The sequence below is a fragment of the Numenius arquata genome, chromosome 9 (assembly GCF_964106895.1).
Source record: "Numenius arquata chromosome 9, bNumArq3.hap1.1, whole genome shotgun sequence".
NCBI classification, from domain to species: Eukaryota; Metazoa; Chordata; class Aves; order Charadriiformes; family Scolopacidae; genus Numenius; species Numenius arquata.
In genome coordinates, this window is record NC_133584.1 from 31,206,748 (window position 1) to 31,230,003 (window position 23,256).

At 37.7% G+C, this 23,256-nt stretch overlaps 1 protein-coding gene across 1 annotated transcript in view; it reads right to left on the reverse strand.

The window, feature by feature from the left end:
* ADGRB3 (adhesion G protein-coupled receptor B3) overlaps nt 1-23,256 on the reverse strand; it is a 491,554-nt gene that overhangs the window by 196,208 nt on the left and 272,090 nt on the right. Inside the window, exons 12-15 of the mRNA XM_074154077.1 lie at nt 18,549-18,695; nt 17,727-17,802; nt 8,865-8,967; nt 1,344-1,387 (exon numbers count right to left, since the gene is read on the reverse strand). Coding sequence (XP_074010178.1) covers nt 1,344-1,387; nt 8,865-8,967; nt 17,727-17,802; nt 18,549-18,695 — 370 coding nt within the window. The remainder of the gene's footprint in view (nt 1-1,343; nt 1,388-8,864; nt 8,968-17,726; nt 17,803-18,548; nt 18,696-23,256) is intronic.

Consider the following 23,256-nt stretch of genomic DNA (forward strand, 5'->3'; position numbering starts at 1 on the left):
CTAAGAGAAACGCATGCAAAACTAGTGGCAAGCACAAAATACATTTGTTTGCAATTGCTTTGCACATTAATCCTGAATACCTGCATGAAATCTTTTAATCACATTGTTTGGTTTTTTGGTAGTCTAATTCCATGCAAGTATGTGTTTGATATTCTGGACTGGAGCAGTGAAATCAGAGCGTGTGCTTAAAGTAATACATGTAAAAAATGGTAAATAAAGCACTCTTCTAATACTGTGTAAGCAAAAAATTGTGAAGAGGAAAAAAAGAACATGTTCCAAATGTTTTGCATTCCATGTGCACATAATGTCAAGTGCATACATAATGTCAAGTCTTTTATGTACTTCATTCCACACATTTTACAGAAATGGAACATGCTGTTGCTGGCAAATAACTGCATTGCGATTCTTTTGTAGAGGCATAGACCATGGTACTAGTTGCATTCAGAGTGATTTCTAGTATCATGTCTAAGGTTTCCCATTTCTATACTATCATGTTGTTTCTCAGTCACCACAGTACCGATGTAAATCCAGACTCAGGGATAAAAGCACTCACAAAGTCACAGGCACACAATTTCTCACACTGTAGATGAGTCTGTAGCATAAGATATACAGAATATACCTGGACAAGAAGTACAACATCATCTTAAAATGGCAACCACATAGGGATCTTTCTTGAAACACTTAATCTGTATTTAGGCAAAGTTCACCATGACTTTAATGGGAGATTCACTGTGACAGATTAATGCAGCAAATTACAACTGCCTAAACTTGGAATTCTTTTTAAACCATGCTGACTTTACTGCTTTACTTCTTTGCAGTGATGTTTTCTGTTTTGCTACAGAAGGGGAACGCACTGAAAAAAAGTAGCAGAAGATTTCTAGCAAGCTTTCACTATTTAGAATACAGCTATTATTTTACTAAACTAGACTGAAAATTTGCACCAACTAAAATGAAAATTACTGTGGGTATCACACTTCAAAATTATATTTCTGCTTGCAGTAACAGAAATGGAAGCCTTCCTTAGTTATCTGTCTGATCATTTACCCACTGCCCAGCAACTGCCATCAAGGAACTACAGTTCTTAGACATTCTCATTTTAATCTTCAAAAAGCAGATTAAAATTACTATGTGAGTAATCTTTTCCTGGTGAGATATTATATTCTTTCAATTTACATAGCTGCCGAAAGGAAGCCAAGTGGCTGGAGAATTCTGTACTTTCACTCTGTGCAAGGTTCATTTTTCCTGCCCTCATACCAACCCATTTACTGACCAGCTACTTAAATATTGTTAGGTACTTTGTAATATATGAGCCATAGCAACAGAAGCAAACATCCATCACTTACGTTCTTGAATCATCCCACAGCACGCAGTAGGGATTCAATGTACCCTAAGAAGAAAACAAACAAACCTATTAGTTACAGGTATACAAAAAATATGTCATGCTTGACCTAAATATTTAGCTGTGTCTCCTCCTACAAGATCCCGCTTATACTCTGACAAATTTATGCCACTGAAATTCCAAAAGCTTAAGGTTAATTCTCTTGGAGTATTTAAAACACACTTGAATCTCAAAGCAGAGTATTTGCTGTATTCTCTCAGATAAGGTAAACATGAAGTTGTCTATTTGCTATATCCTAGTGGAATTGAAATATGAGATAAGAGTTAATTTGTTAAGGGACTCAACTGAACATTTCTGGGTGTGTTTAGAAGCAGAACTGCAGGCTTTTAAGGAATCTGGATGTCAAAATCAGTAATGACATTAAAATTTTTAAGCATATGTTGGGCAAAATGTCTGGAGACTGGGATTTCAGATCACCCTGCATTCAATACCCAAGTCCTTTTGTCAACTAGGTCCTGAATCAGCAGATTTTTTCTCAAAATAGTTTTTTTTCCTTGACCTTTACAATCCCATCTCCAACCTGTTTGAAGTCAGTGGAAGATTTCTGATTTGATTTAGAACAGGACGGGAATCTAAGTTTATTACACATAATTAAACTGTGGGTAATGTTTTGGGAAACTGAAATGCTTTTCTTATTACTCATGTTTATTTTGATGCCTAGGAAGAATTGAGAGAAAATTAAAATAAAGTTTTGTCCCTGATCTTGTAAATCTTCCTTTATCAAAACTCAGATTGACTTGGAAGCACTTAACTGGCTCAAAACTGCAAAACTGTATTCCTGTTCATCATAAACTTTGGATATGCCCAGAAGTCAGAACTTTATAAATGAATTTGATATAAAATACAGAATAGAAATATATTTTTAACAAAATCACCGATGACTTGAAAAAACAGGTGGAATACACTATTTTCTTATGTTAGCACTAGTGTAGTTCTCTCATGAACAGTGTTGGTACAGTAGATATAAATATAGTTCCACATTGGGAAAACACACCTTGATATTTCACTCTGAGAAGTGTTTTATTTATAGAAAAAACATGGCTGGAAGAAGACCAGCCTGGCTAAATAGAGAGCTTTGGCTGGACCTCAGGAACAAAAGGAAAGTTTACAATCTCTGGAAAAGGGGGTTGGTAACTTATGAGCAATACCAAGATGTAGTGAAGCTATGCCGGGGGAAAATTAGAAGGGTCAAAGCTCAAGCAGAACTTAACTTGGCCACTACGGTTAAAGATAACATGAAGAGGTTCTTTCAGTATAACAATAGAAAAAGGAAGACTAGGGAAAATGTAGGCCCACTGATGAATGAGGTGGGCGCCCTAGTGGTGGAAGGCGGAGTTACTGAATGCCTTCTTTGCTTTGGTCTTCACTGCTAAAACCGTCCCTCATGAATCCCAGATGCTGGAGACAAGGGGGAAGGTCTGGAAAGACGAAGATTTTCCCTCTGTAGAAGAGGACCGGGTTAGAGACCACTTGGCCAAACTGGACATCCATGAGTCCATGGGCCCTGATGGGATGCACCCACGAGTGCTGAGAGAGCTGGCAGGTGTTATCGCTGGGCCACTCTCTATCATCTTTGAAAGGTCATGGAAAACAGGAGAGGTGCCTGAGGACTGGAGGAAGGCAACCATCACTCCAGTCTACAAAAAGGGCAAGAAGGAGGACCCAGGGAACTACAGGCCGATTAGTCTCACCTCGGTCCCTGGGAAGGTAATGGAGCAACTCATTCTGGATGTCATCTCCAAACATCTTAAAGAACAGGAACTTATTGGAAGTGGTCAACATGGATTTACCAAGGGTAAATCATGCTTGACCAATCTGATATCCTTCTAGGACGTTATAATTGGATGGCTGGATGAGGGGAGAGCAGCAGATGTCATCTACCTTGACTTCAGCAAGGCTTTTGACGCTGTCTCCTGTAACAGCCTCATTAGGAAATTAAGAAAGTGTGGGCTAGACGACAGGGCAGTGAGGTGGATTGAGAGCTGGCTGTGTGACAGAACTCAGAGGGTTGTAATTAATGGAGCAGGGTCAAGTTGGAGGCCTGTAACCAGTGGTGTCCCCTGGGGTCAATACTCGGTTCAGTCTTGTTCAACACATTCATCAATGACCTGGACAAGGGGACAGAGCGTATCCTCAGAAAGCTGGCTGATGATACCAAACTGGGAGGGCTGGTCGACACTCCAGAGGGCTGTGCTGCCATCCAGGGTGACCTGGACAGGCTGGAGAGCTGGGCAGACAAGAACCTAAAGAAGTTCAACAAGGGCAAATGTAGGGTCCTACACCTGGGGAGGAAGAACCCCAGGCACCAATATAGATTAGGGGTGGACCTGCTGGGAAGCACTTCTGAGGAGGAGGATCTGGGGGTCGTGGTAGATAGTAAACTATCCACGAGCCAGCAATGTGCCCTTGTTGCCAAGAGGGCCAACGGAATCCTGGGCTGCATAGGGAAGAGTGTGGCCAGTAGGTCGAGGGAGGTCATTCTCCCCCTCTGCTCTGCCCTGGTGAGGCCACAACTGGAATACTGCATCCAGTTCTGGGCTCCCCAGTTCAAGAGAGACAAGGAACTACTGGAAAGAGTCCAACGTAGGGCAACTAAGATGATTAAGGGATTGGAGCATCTTTCTTATGAGGAAAGGCTGAGAGAGCTGGGGCTCTTTAGCCTGGAGAAGAGAAGGCTGAGGGGAGACCTTATTAATGCTGTATAATAAGTATTTTAGATACTAATAAGTATCTAAAGGGTGGGTTGAAGGATGATGGAGCCGGACTCTTTTCAGTGGTTCCCAGTGACAGGATGAGGGGCAACAGGCACATGAATGGAACATGGTAAGTTCCATTCAAATATGAGGAAAAACTTCTTTCCGGTGAGGGTGCCAGAGCCCTGGAAGAGGCTGCCCAGGGAGGTTGTGGAGTCCCCTTCTCTGGAGATTTTCAAGACCCGCCTGGATGCAGTCCTGAGTCATGTGCTCTGGGAAACCCTGCTTTAGCAGGGGAGTTGGACTAGGTGATCAACTAGATGAGAATAGATGAGATTTGTCAGGAAATGTAGTTACAGGACAAGGGGTAATGGTTTTAAATTGGAAGAGGGGAGATTTAGATTAGATATTAGGAGGAAATTCTTCACCGTGAGGGTGGTGAAGCACTGGAACAGGTTGCCCAGGGAAGCTGTGGATGCCCCATCCCTGGAAGTGTTTAAGGCCAGGCTGGATGGGGCTTTGAGCAACCTGCTCTAGTGGAGGTGTCCCTGCCCATGGCAGGGGGGTTGGAACTCGATGATCTTTAAGGTCCCTTCCAACTCTAACCATTCTATGATTCTATCTCTAGAGGTCCCTTCCAACTCTGACAATTCGGTGATTCTGTAATTATTTAAATTCTTCCATCCACTTCTTTGTCAAAGATAAAAAAAGTCCTTCTGACATTGCTTGTGAGAGAGGCATTTAGGGAAATTTTGACTCTCTACTTCAGTATTTTGCTGACTGCACGGAATTTTATGAGTAGAGTATAAATATTTAAAACCAACATGTACTTATGGCACTTTATATGAACATAGCACTGTACAAACATAAATAAAGGATGTTACATTCCCTGAAGCATTTATAATATAAAGAAGAGGATGGACAAGAGGGCACAGGACAAAGCACAGGGTAACAGGCCCATTAGGATTCAGAGACCACGTCCTGCATCATTAACCAAAAACTTTCAGATATACTGGTAGAAGAGGATACAGAAGAACAAGAAATAAGAACAACAGAATGATGGTGTAGAATTAATTTTTTAAAAAAATTTCATTTTATAAAGAGTATTGATTTGTATCCTAAGACTGGGTGAAGAGATTCTAATTGCAATTTGATATAAATATATGCATACTAAAAAAGTACTCCTATAGCTGAATTGTAGTAAGACATTACATATTTGAGACCTGTCTTTCCTAGCAGCAGACATCAGACAGTTTATGCTGGCTATTCCCACAGCACAAGTAGAAATAATACAAAAATACTTTCAGAAAAAATGTCCATTATACAAACATCTATAAAATAGAGGGAAATAAAAGCCTTTGTAGAAAGCTGAAACGCAATAAAACTGCTGCTGTCAGATCACATTCTTCACCCCCTTTGAAATGCATTCAAATTAAAAAAAGAAAAAAAAAAAGAATAAGAATGTGTTTGGACATTGCAGTCACTAATGAGAGATTAAGCAGAAACATGGAAAACAAGATAAATATTACTCCTGTTCCATAAGAAGGTCTTGGGTGAGGGTTTTCTCTGCCAGATGTGGCAGCTCGCAAGGACATGGTAGCCTTTCAGAATTTCTTCCTCTTTGATATATTCATCAAATACCCTTCAAGCACTGCAAGGACCGCAAGCAACCTGTCTTCCTGGTTGCTTCTTCGCCCTTAACCTTTTTCACAGTCTTTCTGGTCTGGCCTCCTGGCAATGTCTCCTTACACTGCTGTTGTTGAGCTGCCTCCAACAGCCATCACTTTTGTGAGGGCAGCAATCCTTCATCACAGCTCTTGCCAGTTAATTACTTGGCTGCAGCTAAGGAAGCAGCTACTGCATCCATTAACGTTTACGACGGCTGCAGTATTGGTTTGCACACTGCAGCACAGCAAAGGACTTGGGTATCTCAAAAACAGACACGTGTGTGTGACTATGTGTGTATATATAACTTTGCCTGGCATATAAAACTGAACTTTTGAGATGTGATTGGCAACTTTGACAGCTATGCAGCAGGGTGCCCACTGTGTTTTGTAGCCAGGATTTTCAGCCTCGTTGAAAGTTTGATATCCTACGCTGCTGCTGGCTTGTCACTTTAGCGTCCCTGAGTAAACTTCTGTGCTGTCAGAAGGTGAGAGTTCCTATTCGCTTGGGAGCAAATAGGATTTTTGTTAGAGTTGTGCAGTTTTTAAGAGATTACTTCGGTGTCTCTGTAATCAAACTCCTGGAAAAATGTGATCACATTCATCAACACGTTCACAGTGCGTAAGACCAAACATATTCTCTAAATGCATTGCAACCCCCATTTTCACTGTGGTCAGCTGTCTGTTACATTTTCATTTATCTGCAAATCCAAATACCATGCTACATTCCAAGCAGCATGTGTAATTGTGATTTACACTTCCTCCACAAAATAATTCTCTGTTTTTATTAAAATGAATGATGATAAATTTTGAATAAATTAGTATTTTAAGGCTAGTTTGAATTAAACATATTAACTTATTAAATGATCACATTTGCCCATCATTTTTCATAATCCCTTATCTACTTAATTTATTCTGTGGATGGGAAATTTGTTTCAAGCACTTGATACTTCTCTGGATTAAATTATAGGACAAAACCTGAGCCAAAGGGAAGAAAAAGTCTCTGATATCTGTTGGCAAGGTTATTGTCTTTTCACCTTTTCAAGATATGAGCTAATACAATATTCATTAATATTCTGTTATGGAAAGGTTGACAAAGCAAGGTGACAATCAGCATCTCTAATCTGACCTTTTGTAACAATGAAGTTACACTGCATTTCCAAGATTTCGAAACTGGCAAAAACTTGCTCTGTAAATTACTCAAAGGGATGAATTTAAAAAAAAAAAAAAAAAAAAAAAAGAAAGAAAAAGAAAAAAGTCCCTAAGAATTTCCCAAAATTCCAGCTTGTGGGGGGACAGCGGTTCAACGTTTTGCTAGTCTGGCCTTGCTTGTGTTGTGCTAGTTTTAATACCTTGTGTTTGGCTTATAAATATTTTCAATGCTGACATGTTGCTTACTGGTATAATTTCTTTCTTTTTTTTTTTCAAATTTCTTTTCTAGCATAAGTGACCAAAGTAATTACAATCTTTTCTTTTCCCCTACCTGCTACCCCACACTTTTGCAAGTAGTAATTCCAATTTCAAAATACAGAAGTCATACTCCAATATTCCTTATCTACAACTCATAAGTAGCCCCACAATCATTGTTACGATAATGGAAATCAAAATCTAGCATTGGGAAATACCATAAGTTCTTCTTAATAAGGATCGTAGTAGAGATCAAAACTAGTATTTTTTTTCAAAGGCAGTTTGTTTTTCTTTTTCCCCTGATATATGTGATTAATTTGTGGCCTACTTCAGCAAATACTCTATTACATTTTTAGCAAAATTTCTGACAGGAACAGAAGTTATGTTAAAGACATATTTTCTCTTAAAATATATGTTGTAACTTAAGTTCAAAACCAAAACAAAACACCAAACCTACACACCCTAAAACATCTTAAAATTAAATAGAAACAGAGAAACATAAAACCCAAAGTCTCCACAATTATTCACCCATCAACTTCTAATCTTACTGAAAGGTAAGGAGTCAGCTCAGTTTATGTTCCTTTCTTTCTTTTTTTTTTTCTTTTTTTTTTTTTCTGCTTGACTTTGCAGTAAATTTCACTGGGATGTTCTTTGTAATACCATTTTTCTGGGAACTGAATGACCATTGGTGGCAAAGTAGTTTCTTCTAACCTTGAGTAAAATGTAAATCAAAGATCTAGAGTTCAAAGAGTTTTCTTCACACTTCTACCCAGAGACACAAATCCAAATTTGTTATTGCCTGAAATATTTGGGAATCCTCCAGCTGAATTGTACCTATATGACTACTTCAGCAACTCTTTATAACACAAAATCACAGCTTTACAGTCTTTTGCCTAACAACACTGTTTGCTAAAGCTCTAGTAACTGTCTCTTCTAATTGCCTCTTTATGACTATTCAAAGCAAACTAACTCTCAGTAACGTAAACAAAGTTTATATGTCATGCCTTCACATTATTTCGCCAATATCGTACATCACAAAAATTTCACGGAGCAGATATATTTTATTCTCCCTGTGGCTGCTGGTAGATTGCTGACAGCAGAAAGGAAAACTGTTAATATTTTTCATACAGTTAGACACAGAATCACGCTTTTTTTTCCCCCCAGATTTAAACCATTTTAATGTCAGATTAAAGGCTGAAAAGTACAGAATTAAAAATAATTGCACAAAACCCCCTTGAACAGTTATAAGCTAAATTGGAGCCAGAGCACTTTTTTCAATGTCTGCTACAACGGGTTAGGTAAAACCTGGCTTTTGAGTATAAAATAATTGAAGAAAAGAAGAGAAAGCCTGAAGAACTACATAGCTCTATGACCTATGCAGGGAGCAAAAGGTTAAGCATTCAGCACAATACTACATTTTCAATTGTATTAATCAAAGTGGTTAATGGAGAGTTTTTGGTAGAAATTGCTGCTTAAATGAAAACTTCAAAACTCATGGAAAAACAATTAATTTTTTTTTGCATATACACGTGCATGAAACAAGTACACATTCCCTTCAAAGCATGTTAGACTGTTCCAGGGCTTAACTTTTAACAGTTAAACTGAGTTTTATTACCTAATATTTAAAATAACCTCACTTCTTTTTCTCATATGATCAGATAAATACTCTTGGAAGAGCATATCAACTAGCCTTGTACTTACATTAGACAGATGGGCTAGTTCTATCTCCAGGAAAGAATCTGTAGTTTTTGGCTCAGGTCGTATAGTAACAACGATGATTTTTGAATTAAGAACTGTAAAATTCCTGGGGAAACAAAAAAAAAAAAAAAAAAGAAAAAAAAAGAAAGAAAGAAAGAAAGGAAGGAAGGAAGAGAAAGAACAAAAGAATGAAAGAAAGGAAGGAAGGAAGAATGAAAGAAAGAAAAAGAAAGGAAGGAAGGAAGGAAGGAAGGAAGAAAGAAAGAAAGAAAGAAAGAAAGAAAGAAAGAAAGAAAGAAAGAAAGATTGGTTTAACTTAGTATGAGGTTAAATGAGGCTTCTGATATTATATTTAAAGAAGTATCTCTTTGGTATTTTCCGTGACTTCAGTTGACAAATCATCAGGGAGATTTTTGCAAGTGGTGAAAACATTCACTCTTTACCAACCATATCTGACACATTAAAGACTGAAGAGCAACAATGGTGGCAGAAGTGCCATTCCTTAAAGTACAATTTACTAATTAGAAGGGTTTATTGATGACACAAACATTTTTTCAATGTTTGAATGCATATCATTTGCTTCTCTCAACATTGACCCACCAGCTCCATTCTACAAGACAGTCATTTTTCTTTCAAAGCACTCTGTTGGGCTTTTTTTCTGACTGTTAAGTGAAAAATTGTGAAGATGGATGAGTGCAATGGGAGATTCTACAGTTCTGTTGACTCCATGCTGGTGAAAAACCTACCTGTTTCCAATTTTTTGAAAAACCATTGCATTTGGTGTATGAGTTCATTCATCATCTAAATACTTTTAAAAATAAAATCTTTAGCTGTGCCCTGACTGAAATCCCACCAAAACCAACCATTTTTTTCCTCAAATATGTGTGTTTAGATTTGTTCTTATGTTATAGTACCAGGAAACTCAAAATAATAATTTTCTGTTAATGTCTCTAACTCATCATCAACCTCTCTTTTCATGTAAAATATGGATCACTGTGTTTTGTAGCTACCTTTCTAGGAAAGACCTAGTATTGTCAAGGTTATGCTAATACAGGCATGTTGACATGATGTTCATGTCTGAGATCCTTGCTTTTTAAGACCCATCAGGCTTAGAACAACTACCAGTTATCAGACTGTTTCTGATGATCAGTGCAGTATTTCCTTTGTACGTAATGCCGCTTTCAACACCTTCTGCTGACGGCATATACACAAACATAAAACCTCACAGAAAGACATATTCACACGTTATCACAGAAGCAGCTAGGCAGTTTAGATGTAATTATAATAGACAGTATAATTATTCTTTTGTTTTTGTTGTTTAATTGCTTATTTTCTCTGGGGAAATGTATTTAGGAGAGGATTCCATTTTGCTGGATCATTGAAACAGGAATTGCCATGGCTACAGTAATAGAAACTTAACTCAGCGGGCACTTTACTCAGCACAAGGAATGAAATAACTCTTCTGGGACAAGGTATGAATTCTGGTCCCATTTTACTCAGCCAAATCATATAATGGAAATATAATGGAAGTGGCTTTATATTTTACTTAATTCCTATTTCTTCCTGTTGGTTGCAGTTTAAAGTCTCACACACTGTTGTAAAAAACATATCTCTCCATCAGACTAACATTTAATGTTTGATAAACTTTCAGTGTGTTCTGTAGAGGGGGAGCAATCACAGTACCTTTCTGTTCATACAGTAGCTGAATATCTGTAGATGTTCCCAAGTAAGGCATAATTAAAAAATAACAAAAAAAATTCCAAATAAATACAAAACTGATTTCTCTATCAGATCATGACAAGTGGAAATAGAGCTTACTAACTATTAAAATATTTTTTGCATTTTGGAAATTCACATAAACTAATGTAACTGATACCTCAGTTCTTGATCACAAGCAGTCTTTGTGATGGAGAAATATCTCCTTGCTGTATCTAATTTTTTCTACCATTCTGATGGTTCTAGGATGAGATTCAAAAGAGCACTTAAGGTGCCTAGATTGTAACCTCGGTACATTTGTTTTAGCTTAGTGTCATTAAAACCCTACCAATCCACTTATGTTCTCAACAGCCCCTAGTAGACTGTTTCACCAGAAAATAAATGTGTCTATATCACTGTGAAATGAAATCTGCATAGAATCATGGAATGGTTCAGGTTGGAAGGGACCTTAAAGATCACTGAGTTCCAAACCCCCTGCCATTGGCAGGGACACCTCCCACTACAGCAGGTTGCTCAAAGCCCCATCCAGCCTGGCCTTGAACACCTCCAGGGATGGGGCAGCCACAACTTCTCTGGGCAACCTGTTCCTGTGCCTCACCACCCTCACAGTAAAGAATTTCTTCCTATTGTCTAGTCTAAATCTAGTCTAAATCTCTTTCAGTTTAAAACTGTTACTCCTTGATCTATCACTACACTCCCTGATAAAAAGTCCCTCCCCATCTTTCCTGTAGCCGCCTTTAGGTATTGGAAGGCTGCGATAAGGTCTTCCCGGAGCCTTCTGTTCTCCAGGCTGAACAACCCCAACTCTCTCAGCCAGTCCTCATAGGAGAGGTGCTCCAGACCTCTGATCATCTTCGTGGCCCTCCTCCGGACCCGTTCCAACAGATCCATATCCTTCCTGTGCTGAGGACTCCAGAGCTGGATGCAGTACTGCAGGTGGGGTCTCACCAGAGCAGAGGGGCAGAATCACCTCCCTCGACCTGCTGGCCACACCTCTTTTGATGCAGCCCAGAATGCGGTTGGCTTTCTGGGCTGCCAGTGCACATTGCTGGCCCATGTTGAGCTTCTCATCCACCAGCACCCCCAAGTCCTCCTCCTCAGGGCTGCTCTCAACCCACTCTCCACCCAACCTGTATTTGTGCCTGGGATTGCTGTGACATCACTCATTGCTGGCCTATCTGGGCTGAATGCCAAGCTGTATATCTCACATTTAACTGTTTAGATAGTCCCTGGAAGAAAGCAATCCAGCAAGTATATTCTAAACTCACATAAGATGTTAAGATGTCACTGAATTAAAGCTCAAATCTTTGAAGTCACAAGAATTTCCCTCAAAACCACTAGTGCAGTGCCATTGATATCTTTATTGAAAATAATTTTTTAAACAACAGCAAAGTACTGAGAGCATTTATTCAGGAATTTAAGTAATCAGCTTTTACAAAATGTCCCAGGAGGTGGAATATGTGGATTTCAGTCCCTCTCATATTGGGAATGGCATAAAATGGGAATGACCTATCTCACACTTCATGGGCAAGTGCATTATCTGATAGATTTTTTATGACAGGTGGAGAGTGACTTCACCTATACTCTTTTCTCTTTCATAAAAAAAAATAATGTAAAATTTGTCTTCGATGAGAAATGAACTTGTACGGGATGGTTCTCTGCTGACTCTCCACAAAAATACACATCAGGGACAAATTTTGAAATCAATTACTCAAAAAAATATATTAAAAATCTTGGGAACTATGGTTGAATAAATCCTTGAAGATTCAAGATAACAAAGTTTGATTGAGTAAAGGCTCAAGAAGAACTTCTGGAGCTGTTGTCTTAGTGTTTTTTTTTTCCCGATCTGAATTAATAACAATATTAATCAGAGTTACTTTTCTAAGTTCTTTTTATATCTGGTTACACATTTTGAGGGTATTCTTTTATATATGCGTATACATATTGATTCTATGTGATGTGAAATTCGGGTCTTCTTTCCTTTTTAGAATGACTCCATGTTGCTCAAGAGAAATGAACTAATGAATAAGGTATGAAAGAAGTTACAGTTCAATGTGTAAATATTGTATACATTACAGAAAAATTACGGATGTTATAGCAGAAATGTTATGCAGTAAAAGCCCGTTTGAGGTTCTCCAACCTCTGTCTAAGAAAGCTGACTTAAGGAAGTTCAAGGGCCTGTTTGGCTGTTCAGCACCCAGAGGAGGGGGTTGGGAATGGTGTTTCGAATGGAGAATGAGAATATTTCAGTGCAGGAAATTATAGCAGGAAAAGTATGGTGATTGTTTAAGTGATGGGAAAAAAAGGATTGCTACAGCAAAATCATTGATTCTTTATTTGTTCTTATTTGTTAGAGGAAAAGTTAAAAACTATCTTACAATATGGCAATATGAAATGTATTCCTTCAGAGTGCCCAGGAGAGGAATTACATATAATATCTTTTAGATTAGTATTATACTGAGAATGAATTTTCTGTGAACCTAATAACATAGATGTGCTTAGGGATGCAAGAGCTATGGAAATAATATTCAATCTACAGAGCAGAAAATATTCAATATTTCAATATATGATTTTAAAAAAATCCATATGACATTACAAGAACAGTGCAATGCAGCAAAGTGTATTAGCAAACAGAACCAGATGAAGCTTATTTACTTGTGCACGGAAAAAAAATATTATATTTTTATAAGGAAGAATAAAGTACTTTTCTCTTCTTTTTCCTAACCTTTTGTTTAAACAGTCCTGAAAAAATTATTTGAATAAAATATATGTGCCACTAGGATTAAACACTTTATCCAAAAAGCTCTGTATTAATGTAATTGCCAAGTTTTCGTCTCATACTACGTTTACAAGACTTCCTTTTAACGGAGAAGAATCCAAGAAAACCAAGAAAAATCAAGCCCATATGGTAAAATACAGCTAATTTTGGAGTTTGTGAAATATATTGTATAGGCTGTCCTAGATAATGAAATCCTCATTTTGTTCACACAACACCTGTGATGTACCAGATGGGGATTCTCTGGTAGGTGCTTTGAAACATTTTCCCAAAAGATATATTAAGATATTATTTATTTGGTTGGTTGTTTATTTTAAACAAAGAAGTTTCTCGTGCTGATGCAGAAGCTTGCATATCTTTTAGTGCTGATGTTAAGGAATGTATGGGAATGTGTGTCACCTTTGTTATTCTGAAAACTACAAAAAACGGATGACATACAATCAAATATTTACTTTACTCCCACCCTAACTCCTGTAAAGCCAGGGACTAAAATCACACGGGAAGTAGGAAAGCTTTCTGGATATTTGATTGCAGCCCATAAAAATTAACTCTTTCATCAGGTTGTCAAGGTATAAATGATGTGGCCTTTGAACTCAAACATAAGCCCATTTTACTTATTTTACCTTGGTTTATTGTTCTATTTATCTTTATTCCCACCATTAACGTATTTTGTCAACTGTCATTTTATTTAGAACAGCACCACATAAGATGCTTATCCAGAACTGGTTTTTAATTCACACATTGTGTGTAGCTACCACATTTCTGGGTATCATACAAAAACTAGATGATGTGAACTCACTTCACATTTTACAGGTTTTGTTCCATACACAATGTTACTGCAGTGAAGCATTTCACTATGTTCAGCACTAACACAGTTATCACAATAATGATAATACTAACTAATACTAATACTAATACAGTTATCACAGTTAAATAAGATTAGTACAAATAGTAATTAACATATACCCATGTAAGATGATAGTTTTCCATTGCAAAATGTAAGCAAACAAAAATAAACCTTTTCCAAATGCCATGGGATGTATGAAAACCTTCACTTCATTCATGTACCTAAACAAGTATAAAATGATAAACCACACAAAAATAAAGATTCTTTTGAAACATGCATTGTAGTTCTAATTTTTGAAGAGTATGATAGCTCAACAAATTCATCACTAACTACAGCTGCAGCTTTTTTCCAATTCAGAATTCCACCTGAATGAACATTAAAATGGTTTGAATGCATTCAACAGTATTTAATATCTTCATCAATGACATAGACGGTGGGATCAAGTGCACCCTCAGCAAATTTGCAGTGACACCAAGCTGAGTGGTGCAGTTGACACACCTGAGGGACGGGATGCCATCCAGAGGGACCTTGACAGGCTTGAGAAGTGGGCCTGTGTGAACCTCATTGAGTTCAACAAGACCAAGTGCAAGGTTCTGCTCCTGGGTTTAAGCAATCCCCAATACCAATACAGACTGGTGGCTGAATGGGTTGAGAGCAGCCCTGAGGAGAAGGACTTGGGGATACTAGTGAATGAAAAATTGGACTTGAGCCAGCAATGTGTACTTGCCACCCAGAAGGCCAACTGTATCCTGGGCTGCATCAAAAGAAACGTGGTCAGCAGCTTGAGGGAGGCAATTGTCCCCCTCTGCTCTGCTCTGCTCTTATGAGACCCCACCTGGAGTACTGTGTCCAGCTTTGGAGTCCTCAGCACAGGAAAGACATGGACCTGTTGGAACAAGTCCAGCGGAGGGTCATAAAGATAGATGATCAAAGGGCTGGAGAACCTCTCCTATGAGGACTGGCTGAGAGAGTTGGGGTTGTTCAGCCTGGAGAACAGAAGGCTGTGGGGAGACCTTATCGCAGCCTTCCAGTACCTAAAGGAGGCCTACAGGAGAGATGGGGACGGACTCTTTATCAAGGAATGTAGTGATAGGATGAGGGGTAATGGTTTTAAATTGAAAGAGGGGAGATTTAGATGGGACATAAAGAAGAAATTCTTTACAATGAGGGTGGTAAGAACAGTTTTCCCAGAGAAGCTGTGTTCCATCATTGGAAGTGTTCAAGGTCGGGTTAGATGGGGCTTTGAGCAAGCTGATCTAGTTGAAGGTGTCCCTGCCGATGGTTGCAGCAGTGGGCGAGATAGTCTTTGAAGGTCCCTTCCAACTCAAACTGTTCAATGATTCTATGTTTCTAGGAAAACAGTTTGAAATCGTGCCAACTTTGAGGTACTATTTTAAAGTCACGAGATCAAATTTTGAATATGACTGCCATGGGCAAAGATATCCAGCATGATATGTTTCCTGATGAGGTAAGAGGTGTAAACTGTGAAAGTTTCAGTATAATTTCATTACAAATATTAAAGACGTGCAGGGAAATACTGAGGCACTACACTGAACAAAGAGACCAGAGGTATATATGGGAATATATGCTATATTTTTATATCACAGATTAATAAAGACTTTCATTCCTTATTTACATATATAAGAGAAAGTAATAGTGCTTGTTTCCTTTTCCTGGGCAGCCGAGAATTGGAATCAAACAGTGCTGAACATATTCAGAGGCAAAGTGGGATATCTTCATATTTGAATTTCTAAAGATTTCATTTATGAATAGATATACATAGATTATTAGACCATTTTGCTTTAGGAGCTCACAAAACCTCTCTATGAACGGAATTGTACAGAGCAATGGTCAAATTTGCTGTGTAAATCAGTAACCAGCCAAAAGTAGAACAGATAAAAGCAAACCATTTGGGAACTGAGATGCACTTTCTCATAGTCCATAGTACTTAAGTTACTGTACTTCTATGTCCCTGTTCTGCCCCTATTCCTGCTTCTTGGGATGTGATTGATTCTAGGGAAAAGCTAGTAAGGCCTATAAATCTCTCTTTTCTAATGGATGGAATTAAAGCCCTGAAAGGATTTTCATGTCAGCTAATATACAGAATTCAAGGTTCATACTTGCTTTCTGTAAATGAAAACTATTGACATATGAGAGCTGAAAACGCATGATCATAGATTGTGGTTTACAATATAAAGGTGGTACATGCCCACCTCGATGCTTTCCTAGGATTGGCAGATTGTCTCTAAGGTCTGCCAAAAAGGACTAACTACATAATCCATTTGTCTCTGTCTCTTTGAATATGGGAGAAGAGAAGAAAAAATATCTCTCACAAACATCTCTTCCTTGCTGGCAAATTTCAGGAACTGGCACAACAAATGGAAAGTGCTTAGTGACATTTCAGAAGTGGATGAGCTGTCATTTATACCATGCCTTAAGCATAGACGGCTCTTACCAGCGCTCCCCAGGCTTTCAGGTCTCCTGCCAGGACATCACTGTTTGAGTTGGGCTCTGCCTCAGAGAGATTTCTGGCCCCAACATTGCAGCTACTCATTGCACAGAGCACTGCTACTTTACTGGGAAGCGTTGGGGTTTTTTTCTTAGGACTGAATCTTTTTTTGTTTTGAAATGGATTTTGGCAAAAAGCTTTTGTTTTGTCATCATTTGTTTCAAATTCTGAAGTTGTACTTAAATAGAGTAGGGAAAGGTGATCTGGTGTCTTCCTAATTACTATCCTTTCAAATTATTGTGAACTCATTAGCAGCTATTGTGATACAATCTGCACCCATTTATTTTACCACAATAGGACATTAGTAGCCCAAGGGTGCACAGGATCACGTGAAATAAGTATTAACGGACCATGAAATTATCTTAACCAGTAATTTGAGAAGGAGGGAGGGGAGGAATGTTTATTTCCAAATTGTGTGTTATCAAGTACAGAAGGAAAAAGTGAAACAAGAGACCCTCCTCTTTCTCTATGAATGTGTATGGCCCTCATAACTGACCTACCACAGCTGCTCAGGCACATGCATCTCTTGTTTCTAAAACGGATCCTCTCTATAGCTCTGCTCTCCCTTCTGAATGCAACCTGCACGGAAAAAGTGCTTGGAAAACTACTGCTAAAGACTTCTGCAGAAGTCCAGCAGACAGCCTTAGCACCTCAGGCTGTGATGTCATTACTAGATCAATTGTACTCACTGAAAAACAGCAGTTTGAAGTACAAGTGGCTTGGGCATTAATGTACATCAGTGAGCATACTTCTAATTGAACGTTTCTGTAACTAAGCTTAAATAGATTACGTAAAAGATAAATTAAGCCAATTTGATGAAAAGGCTCTTTCCATCATACAAATGACTAAGCATGAAGGAAAAACAAATATACGCATACATATTTTAAATAACAGGAAAAAAATAATCCAACAATACCAATATGCAACCAGTCTTGGTTTTCTGCTTTTATCCTGACACGTAGCATAGTTATGATACTGAAATAGTCTAATTCATATTGTCTTTATGAAACTACTTACCTCAAAGTGGGCAAAATGAGTTCTAAATTTTTGTATAGCACTGCTCCAAGTACAAATACAGTTGATTCATCTAGTTCTGAAAAGAGTAAGGAAAAAAAAGATTTTTAAGCTCTCTTTCCCAAAACTTTGTCAGCATAAAAAACTGTGAATACCATTTACCTTTCTAGTAGAAATTTTATTTTAAATAAATCATCATCATTTTGAATTACATCCTGGAAGTCTGTCATGAAGATGTAGTACTGGCAGGAATATCTCAGAATATTTAAACTATTTAAAACCACATTTTCAAAAAATCGATCGTTTACTGACATCCATGCTAGTTTATTTACCCTTATAGTTAAGTATCCCCAAAGATTGTCTTTAATGTCTAGAAAGTAAATTCTCTAATGTCAGAGATCTGGTCTGCAAGAAGACTTTTAAATTGTATTAGAAGCCAGGGTAATTTGTCTGCTGAGCATCATTTACTAAAACTCAGGTCACTTATTGGAACGGCCCAGGCTGTTGGAGTGGAGCAGCTTCAGGGAGTTCAGCAGAGCTGTGCTTCAGGTCACCCCATACCACCACAGGTACAATGCCGTGCGCAGTCACTAAGCATTGGGTCTTAAGCGTTGAAAATAACATCTAGGATTTCTGTAGCAATTTTTGTTCAAGGTGCTGAAATTAAGCCCCATCATTTCCCTCTGTGAGAAGCTGTGGGTACTGGCTTTCTTTTGATGAATAAAATAACCACTTCTATATCATACAGTGATCCTATGAGATAAAGATTCTGAGTTCCCTTGTTAAAGCTAACACAAAATTAACATGCTGATATGGTTTTTTTACCTGTTGACATAGAGGTGAAGATATTTTTCGGAATGACAACCCTGTCTTCTGAGTTTCGTGCCCAATCAACCATTCCTTTTCTTCCTTTCATGGGGAAATTGATGTCGGTTAAAACAGATGCAGCAGGAAGCTTCTGAATGCTAGCCACTAGCAAGAGAAATCACAAAATCAAACAAAATTATGTTTCGTACTATAAAGCATCATCCAATGGTAACAGTACAGCAATAACAAAAATGTTTAATACATTTCAAGTAAAGCAGGAATTTATAGGACAGTAACTGGCACAGAAAGTGTAATCTTCAGTTTATTACAAAGTTCTACTATGGATTAATTGTGTGGCATTGATCATATAATTTTTCAGTCAGATTCTGATTACGTTTCTTAATAGGGATTATTGAATGTACTGTCTTATACCCTGAAATTCACACATAAGGACATTGTTGTGTCTTCAGAGCATATTCTAAAATGATCAAATGTGACAATGAAAGGAAGAGGATGCTGCAAATTGCTTTGGGAAACATCACTGCTAGATGCTGGCTAATGAAGCAATCACAGAGCTTATATCCCCTATACAGGCACAATTTCAAGATAGATCCCTTACAGAGACTCACATATTAAAAGTCCTCATTATTTCCACACAAATGAGAATAATGTGGTAAGCCCTTGATTTCTTTTTCTTGAAAGAATAATCCCCATTCTGAATTCTTAATTATATTTTTTCCAACTGAAAAAACTCCAGATGCCCAAACAACATCGCTATTACAATTGTAACAGTTAGAGAAAGAAGAAATAGGTATCAAATCTAATAATAGGCAGTTTGGAATTTTGTTTACTCATCCTCATTTTCTCTCTGTTTTCTAACTGAGCTATTATCTGGAAATCAGTTTCAGCTTTGCTGTGAAATCTAAGGATGACTCCATGGCAACACTGTCAGTGTCTACTAAGACTCAAAGTACTTTTAAGGAACTAAGAGGGCTGCAAGTTTACACACATTCAGAGAGATGACAAACACCACATTTAGAGCACCAGCTCTGTTCCTCCTGTAAGCCATGTTGATAGCCGTTGATAGCCATTTCCTGTGCAATGCTCTTTCTATTCAATTTAAGAAGCGGTGAACGTGGTTGGAAGAGTTCAGACACCAGGACTATACTTTGATCTACATAACGATTACACTGCAAGGACTCTGCAAGGGGCTTAAATATAAAGACAATGGCGGGAAGCTGTAAAAGCAATCAGAACAGCAAAATTAAAGTAGAAAACTATTAGGTGCCTCATGAGTGGATTTTATTTCAAAGGAAGCTGTAATTCAAATCCAAGAGAAGTGGAAAATTAAGAGGTTAATAATATTAACACTACAGATGTATTCCTTGATAACTGACTCTTAGTTTCAGATTAGACTGGTGATTTATTATAGAATCACATTAGTGAGGTGGTATTTGAGGTTATTTCAGGCTTTCCATCACAAAACTATCATCAGAGCTTTACAATGCTAGTTACAATCCCCTCTGGGCTCAAATTGGCAAATACCTTCACGGCCCTAAAGGGATGCTTAGTCTTGTGAATTTTCAGGTGGTGTGTGGAGGGAGAAGAGTTCAGGTGTTTCAGAATTACTGGGGCATAAAATGGATTGAGTGTTCTCACACGCAATCAATGGTTATGCAGGATATATTAACGTTGTAAAAATAGATTTTTTCCATAGTTCTCAAAATCTAAAAAGAATTTTATTTTCCACATAAATAAAATTAAACCCACAGTTATTTCATTTTCAAAATAAACTACAGCCTGTGTAAGACTTTTTACTTTATTTGCACAATATTTATCTGTGTATCTTCCTATCTATCTATCTATCTATCTAATTAGCTAGTAGAGCCTTAATATTTCATCCATGTTTCAGATGACAGGTCCCTTTATTGAAATAGGAAATCAATGTCATTCAATGGAATTCACTCTGCAAAAATGACAACCATTTTAGGACTGGATAAATAGTGAGGGTATAGGATAGTACCTCTCCGGACTCTCTCTATCTCTGTATTTTAAATAGGGCCATTTATTGTGTTACCTAAGCACTACTTAGAACCGAAGTCTCCAAAATATCTGTTAATATTTAGGTGATGAATAACACAAAGCCTAAACATAAAACCTAGACATTTGGCTTATGGTTTATATGCAAGGAATATAAGCCATAATATGGCTTATATATTCCTATTCCTGGTTCAGACAAGTTTTTCTTCTACCCACAGTCCAACAAGCCCATTGCGTAGCTATACACTGGAACACAGGAGAAAACCCCTTTCTTTTTTAGAATTCTTTGAGCATTCTTTTGATGCACATTGCTATAAATTACAAGAGAGCGGTTCAATTACACATCAGAACACATACATATTTGATGACTCCCTGCTAATTATTGATTCAGAAAAATCTGTTTAAGTAGTCTAATCAATTTAGTAATTGCTTTAACCCCTAATGGATTCATTTTAATATCCTTTACAAATACATCTCCTTTTGCCTTTATTTCATTTTCATGCTGCAGTTGCAGACAACCTGTTCAATACTGCTTTACTCAAAATTTCAGAATTGGCAACTACTAACTGCTCCTACTCACTGAGTAGAATAAAATATGTTTAGAACTGCTTAACTTCAAACTCATAGGAATGGAGAATTTTCCATGACAATCTAAATGAGCCAATTAAACACAGTAATATGTGAATAATACTTAAGCAGTTCATTTAGAGCAGCCCAAAAGGGGTTAATTAATGTGTCAAGAAAATCCTGGGAGAAATAAAAATTGTGCCGTTCTTGTATGCTAGCCCTTGTAGAACATGGCCTAAAATAGAGAAGCTGAAATGTATTGCTATGTTCCCTAGAACCTTGAATTAGTTGCCTCATGCAACTTCCAGTAGCTCTCTGAGTGACCTGGGTTGCTAAATAAAGATAAAGCAACCAAATAAGTGGCATGACTCATCTTCCCCTTCTCCTTACTATCTACCCATTAGCCTCTCGTGTTGAACCAAAACAGGTCAGATTTGAGAATCAGCCCCTTGAAAAATATTATCACCTTAGGACAGGAAATCGGATTGACTGAAAGGCATGTCAGAAAAATGACTGGATGTTTGCTCATGGACTAAACACAACAAGCTCTCACAGTAGAGATTTAGGTTTTAAAATTACAACATAAAACAAATTAAACACTTGATCCCTATCTTTATCAAAGGCTGAACCAAAAACTTTAGAAAAGATGCTCAAAATCTGAGTCTGAATTCTGTAGCATTCATGTATTTACAAAAGAGGATACAACACTGATTCTGATTCTCCTTTCTTGTAAGTGATAACATTCTGGGTTTGTTGAGCTTTACAGCACAGTAACCATGTTGATCCCTAATTTACAATCACTTAAGATACAGAGGAACAGGAACTAATTATTTTAAAAGGCATCAGTGCCTTGACTGAATTGGAAAACCAGATACAGAAACCTATGGGATTAGCATAAAATGTCAACCTCTGCTTAACCCTCCCTGTCGGAGCAAGAAAGTAGAACTCCGAATTTGATTGAATTTCAGTCACAGACAAAAGAGACTAGCTATGCATATTAGCAGCATCATTTATTCTTTTCCTGTCCTATTTTGACTTGTCCATTGACATCATACTAGACATACATTATTCAGCATTTAGTAAACTTGAGTTCATCACACAAGAGGTTTTGAGTTTTCAGACAGAGGATATTATACTGCCCTTCTTGGACACCTACGGATACATTTATTTGGGTAAAATAGTCACGAACAGAATATTGTCACAGATGTTCAGAATAAAAAATATGAAAGGACTTTTGTGTTAACATTCAGAATGCTGAGTATTTCTGCAAACATCTCTGTTAAGAAGGCACAATTAGAATCATATTTATATATTTTAGAATTATTCTGTTGATCCTAAAGGTAAAACCTTTGGGTTTTTTTTATAGAATAAATAAGTTTATTTAAGTAAGCTTATGTTGGATACATGGGGAACAAAGTCTTGCCTGGCTCATCATCAAAAAGCCAGATGGACATATTGAAGATGATATTCATAACAGATTTTCTCTATCCGCTTAAACCCCAATATTTTAAAGACAATCTGCACAAACACAAATGTTGAAACCCCCTTTTCCAGTAGACCAGTTTGTGGATCTGCAGGTTTGCTATGGAACTCTGCATCTGAGAAGGCTTGATGATCTCCTTGAAAATCCTTCTCTCAGTATGAAGATAAATCCACCTCTTACCACTCACAAGACTATGTATAACAGAAGGACTGTGGTGAAGTGACATCCTCTTATATGAACATAAAAGGAACAACCAGGTAATTTTCTCTCTGCAAATAATATTAATGGTATATCCCTGCAGTGAACCGACATCAATCAACTGTCAGAAAAACATTCCTAAGAAATTATATTTTAGCAGACCTAGTATTCCTTATGTTTATCAACACAGAAATGATGTTTTCTTAAATTAGAACCTTCTTATGCCCTCCTGCTGCATGGGCAGGCAAGAGAGGGATGTCTCTAGGAGCCTGCTGTGCACTTGCATCCCTGAAGCTCATCAGCCCATAGCAGCTACCCTCTGACTTCTCAAGCTTTGGGCAGGAAGACACACTACTGCTATAGGCAGAAGTAGAAGTAGACATTTCATAAATATTTTCAGTAATCAGGCATGAGTTCTGCATGAGTCCTTCCTTTGGT